The sequence below is a fragment of the Penaeus vannamei genome, chromosome 29 (genome assembly GCF_042767895.1).
Source record: "Penaeus vannamei isolate JL-2024 chromosome 29, ASM4276789v1, whole genome shotgun sequence".
NCBI lineage: Eukaryota > Metazoa > Arthropoda > Malacostraca > Decapoda > Penaeidae > Penaeus > Penaeus vannamei.
Window position 1 is genome coordinate 8,305,110 of NC_091577.1, and position 4,832 is coordinate 8,309,941.

Here is a 4,832-nt window from a genome sequence, read left to right on the forward strand (position 1 = left end):
GAAGCGGGACGAGACGTTGTGGAAGACGCAGGCGGAGTCGACGGAGTTGAGGAAGCGGTCGGCGGCCGCCTCGTCCTCGGTGACGATGACGTCCGTGTGCGAGGAGCCGAAGCGGTGGATGTGGTTGATCGCCTCGTCCATATCCGACACCAGCTCGATGATGCACTCCAGGTCGCTGAATTCAACCCTGAAAAAGAAGCGATCTTAGTAACATCTAATGATATTGATAATGAGAGCGATCATAATTTGGAGCAATGGTAATACTAATAACAGTGATCATTATGCTTCTTATAATTCTTAGCATCATTGCCGTTAGCTTAACTTAAATGGAAGATCTGCAAAGGTACTCACTTGAAGGACTTGGCGACGGGCGGGCCGAAGGTGAGCATTTTAGAGAGCCTTGGCCCGGCGTTGATCTGGACACCCTCCCGTTGCAACGCCTGACACACGCTGGTAAACAGGTCCGAGTTCTTGAAGATCTCCTCGTGAATGAGCAGCGTCTCCATGGCGTTGCAGGCGGAGGGATAGTCGCACTTGGCGTCGCGAACTGCCGAAGAGGGAGAGTTGGCAAATTAGGAAATTGGACATCTAAACATAGATACATGGGCGCAGAAGTGGTATTATTATAGTGGGATCTCTTCCAGACGAAAGATGAAAAGCAAAATTAACTTTTAAGGCAATGATGGAGATAAGCCTGACTTACTTCATGCTTCTGTTTTACTCTGAATGTTTGTTTGTTTTTTTAGATTTTCTCTCTCTCTCTCTCTCTCTCTCTCTCTCTCTCTCTGTCTTTCTCTCTCTCTCTCTCTCTCTCTCTCTCTCTCTCTCTGTCTTTCTCTCTCTGTCTTTCTCTCTCTCTCTCTCTCTCTCTCTCTCTCTCTCTCTCTCTCTCTCTCTCTCTCTCTCTCTCTCTCTCTCTCTCTCTCTCTCTCTCTCTCCCTCCCTCCCTCCTTCTCTCTCTCTCTCTTTCTCTCTCTCTCTCCTCTCTGTGTGTGAGTGTGGGTGTGGATGTATGTGATTATAAAAGGCAGTTAGGAAAAAATCAGCTGCTCACCTATCTTCACAGCCTTCTCTAGGTCGGCATCCTTGTCGATGTAGACGTGGCAGATTCCTTCGGCGTGACCGAGGACCGGGATGGACTGCGACTGCTCCTGAATGGTGCGGACGAGGTCAGAGGATCCGCGTGGGATGACAAGGTCGATGAACTCCTCCAGCTGCAGCAAGTCTGAGATGTCATCGCGCTTCGTCACCATGGATATAGCCCCTGCAACGCCGACGGTTCCCAGGGCTTCCTTCACCAGCTCTATCAGGGCCTGGTTGCTGTGCGCAGCCTCCTTGCCGCCCTTGAGGAGCAGTCCGTTGCCCGTCGCCATGGCCAAGGCCGCCACCTGGGGGAGGCAGTCGGGGCGGGACTCGAAGATCACGAGCAGAACGCCGATGGGAACCGTCACCTTGCGGAGCTCAATGCCTTCGGCGATGAGGGTCTTCGAGAGGACGCGGCCCACCATGTCGTGGGAATCACTGGCGATCTGACGCAAGCCATCGGCGAGGCTGTTAAGCTTGGCTGGCGTCAGACGCAGGCGTGACTTCAGGGCTGCGGAAAGGCCCGTCTTTTCAGCTTCCTCGAGGTCCCTCTGGTTGGCAACCAAGATGTCTGCCTGCCTCGTTTCCAGAAGTTCAGCCAGAGTCATAATGGCAGAAGCTCGATCCTCCGGGTTCAGGGACTGGAGGAGCCGGCCCCCTCGGCGAGCGTTCTTGGCCAGGACCTCGACCTCCAGGCCAACGCTGTTGCTGGTTGTGAAGAAAGTCCCGATCTTACGGCCGTGGACGATCCCCTTGATGGCGCCTTGGGCCAGGCCATTGCAGATGACCACGGAGGTGCCTCGCTCGAGGGCCCAGCTGGCGGCTTTCACCTTGGAGTCCATGCCGCCAGTGCCAACGTTCGACTTGGCGCCGAATTCCAGGCTGGAAATCATATTTGGCGAGAAGTTATCGATGAGACGAGCTCCCTCCTCGCCGGGGGGCTTGTTGAAGATGCCGTCGACGTCCGTCATGAGGATCAGGAGGTCCGTCTCCACCTCGGAGGCGAGGCGCGCGGCAAGGGAGTCGTTGTCGCGGATGTCGAGTTTGCGGCTCACCTCCTCGTCGACGTCGGGCGGAGGCGTGACAGCGTCGTTGGTGTTGATGATGGGCAGGATGTTGAGGGCGATGAGCTCGTTGATGGTGGAGATGAGGTTCTGGCGAGTCTCGTTGTTGTAGAAATCTGGCTTCGTGATGAGGATCTGCGCGACCTTCACGCCGTACTGGGCGAACATTGCTTCATAGAGGGACATGAGGCCCGACTGACCCACGGCGGCAGACGCTCGCGGCGCCAGCATGCTCTTCACCTCCTCCTACGAGAAAAAAATATCATTAGCCAATCTTATTCTCCTGAACTGATATACATAATTCAGGACAATTAGATCTTTTTTTAATTAAAAACAGGTGGGCGTCCGACGCCAACTAAAAGCGTCTTTCTTCTCTTACCCCGCGAAGGTTGTCCTTGCCGGAGAGCGTCTCCCTCATGCTCAGGGACATGAGGAGCTCCTGCGCCATCTTCTGCTTTCCGAAGGCGACGGCGCCGGAGGTGACCATCATCATCTCGCGGCCTTCGTTCTGCAGTTCGGCCACCTGGGGAAAGCGAGGCAACACGTCAGTGGCTCGGTCTCCACGGGATTTGGTCTAACTTCCTTCATGGACCGATTCGAAGGGTAATTGCCATTAACATTATCATAGGTATATGTGTGTGTGTGTGTGCGTATATGGGTGTGCGTGTGAATGCGTATGCGCACACAGAAGAGACACAGGTACGCCGGTACTGACCTGCTCAACGATGGACGCCAGCCGCCCGAGCGCGAGGCCGTAGCCATCCCGTCGGGTAATGACCGCCGAGCCGAGCTTGACGACGATGCGGCGGGAGTGCTGCAGTTGCTGGCGGTGCTGGAAGGCCGCCCGCGAGCCTTCGATGCGCGAGATGGAGCGAGAGGCGTCCAGGTGTAGGCTGGACTGGGAGGAGAAAGACAGGTTTAATTTCATGGTCTTTCTTCTTATTAAAAAACACGTTCCGATTAGCTTTGTGAATGAGATGCAACGACCGCTGATGACAGCACTGAATATCTGATAAAGAACATGCAACCTTTTTTCACCGAATAAAAAGAAAAAAAATAGATGTAATTGATGAGCAAGGGTATTTAGGTGTTATTCACACTAAGACGTAACATAAATAGAACTCTTGCTAATGCAAGAAAAAAAAACACTTTCAACGCATGCAACCGAGGCTGTTCCGCCGCCTTACCCAGTGGTTCTTGGTGCTGTAGGCACGGCGCTGGTAGGAGGCAATGGACCTCCCGAAGGCGACGTTGGCGGAGGACAAGGAGGATCGGTAAGCGCCAAGGAAGGAGACGCGCAGGGAGGCGCCCTTGTTGCCCTTGCTGGAGTACCACGGCTCCCCGTAAGAGTCGGGGAGATGCGGGAAGGCCTTGCTTGAGGGCGCGACGGAGAGGCGGGTGTTCCGAGGAACAATTTCGAAGGAGGAGGAAGCTGTCTTGCTGACGGGGAGACGGACCACGGGTCCGAGCACCTTGCGGAAGGGCACCATTATGGCACAAGTTTCTGTATTTTCAACGTTCCTTGCCGAAACAAATGATCAAAGTTGCAATATGCACTGAACAATAAATCTAATCACACCTATAAGATGCAGTAATAGTCAGAGCTGCTGTCTCTGGAATGGTGACGGGCGGTAGCCGCGGCGCCCTTATATGTGTGGCCCGAGAGGGTCGGTGATGGCATGGGACGCGGGCCGGGGCAGGGGGCGGGGGCAGCGCTGATTGCCACACCTCGCCGTCTTCACTCACCTGCGCCTCGCTCGACTAGTGATTCGCCCGCCGTGGCAGAGAAAGCTGGGGCTCCGTCTTAACCTATGTTTTCCTTCTTTTATCTGTGAATATCTCTCTCGGTGGTTCGTTTCAATCGGGAGTCGCCTGGATGGGGTCTCCAGGGTCCTAAGGGGCAAGCAATGACAGTTGCGTCGGAGGCGAACGCAGTACCCATAGGAGGAACGAGATGGATCACAAACCGAACGTCAAGTACGAGCGTGTGGCGAGAAGTAACGCCGACCGGTCTCCGTTCGGGCCTATAAAGGCGGGAGGGGCACGGCGATCGCGCTTGACGGAATATTCCGACTCGGCCGACGGGGAGCGCCAACCCCAACTCCCGATCGAATTTCTTCCTCCCGTTCCCCGCGGCTTTGGGGCCAAAAGGTCTTTGCCAGTCGACTAAGCTCATCACGAGGAAACGCATCCGGAAACCGCAGAAGCCGACGATGAGAATGGCGCCGCCTTTAAATCGGTTAAATTCCCGTGGAAAGCGCTCGGCGGCAAAAATTGAAAGTCTCACCTCGCCAAATGAACTATCTTGCCCGCTGTTGTTAGGCAGGTCGCACAGCCCACCCCTTCGGCAAACAATCCCAGATTCGTGTAATGTGCTATTTTTAGACCTAAGGGGAAAAAGACTTCTGTCTGGATTAGAATCTGCAAAAGAACATGATTAGCGAATCATATGAAATATGAAGAAAATTTATCAGAAAAAATATGCACTGCTGCTATTGTGGATAAAAATATTTCCCAAAAATATATAACAAAATCCTTCTGGGATTCTATTGTACATCATTTGCAAAAACTGCCACTGTATTAACGTACATCCAATTTAAGATTCACACGCACGCGAGACGCCTTCACGTGACACTCTGCGGCGTGACCTTGGGATAACGTAGAACGCCTGAAATAAACTCTATG

At 53.7% G+C, this 4,832-nt stretch overlaps 1 protein-coding gene across 1 annotated transcript in view; it reads right to left on the reverse strand.

Annotated features, from left to right (window-relative positions):
* The window catches only part of P5CS (Delta[1]-pyrroline-5-carboxylate synthase), a 4,878-nt gene extending 706 nt beyond the window's left edge, over positions 1-4,172 (reverse strand). The window contains exons 1-6 of the mRNA XM_027358110.2: positions 3,335-4,172; positions 2,863-3,045; positions 2,527-2,670; positions 1,055-2,393; positions 352-547; positions 1-187 (exon numbers count right to left, since the gene is read on the reverse strand). The exon at positions 1-187 is cut by the window's left edge and continues 706 nt beyond it. Coding sequence (XP_027213911.2) covers positions 1-187; positions 352-547; positions 1,055-2,393; positions 2,527-2,670; positions 2,863-3,045; positions 3,335-3,637 — 2,352 coding nt within the window. The 5' untranslated portion in view covers positions 3,638-4,172. The remainder of the gene's footprint in view (positions 188-351; positions 548-1,054; positions 2,394-2,526; positions 2,671-2,862; positions 3,046-3,334) is intronic.
* Between the last annotated feature and the right edge of the window lie 660 nt (positions 4,173-4,832).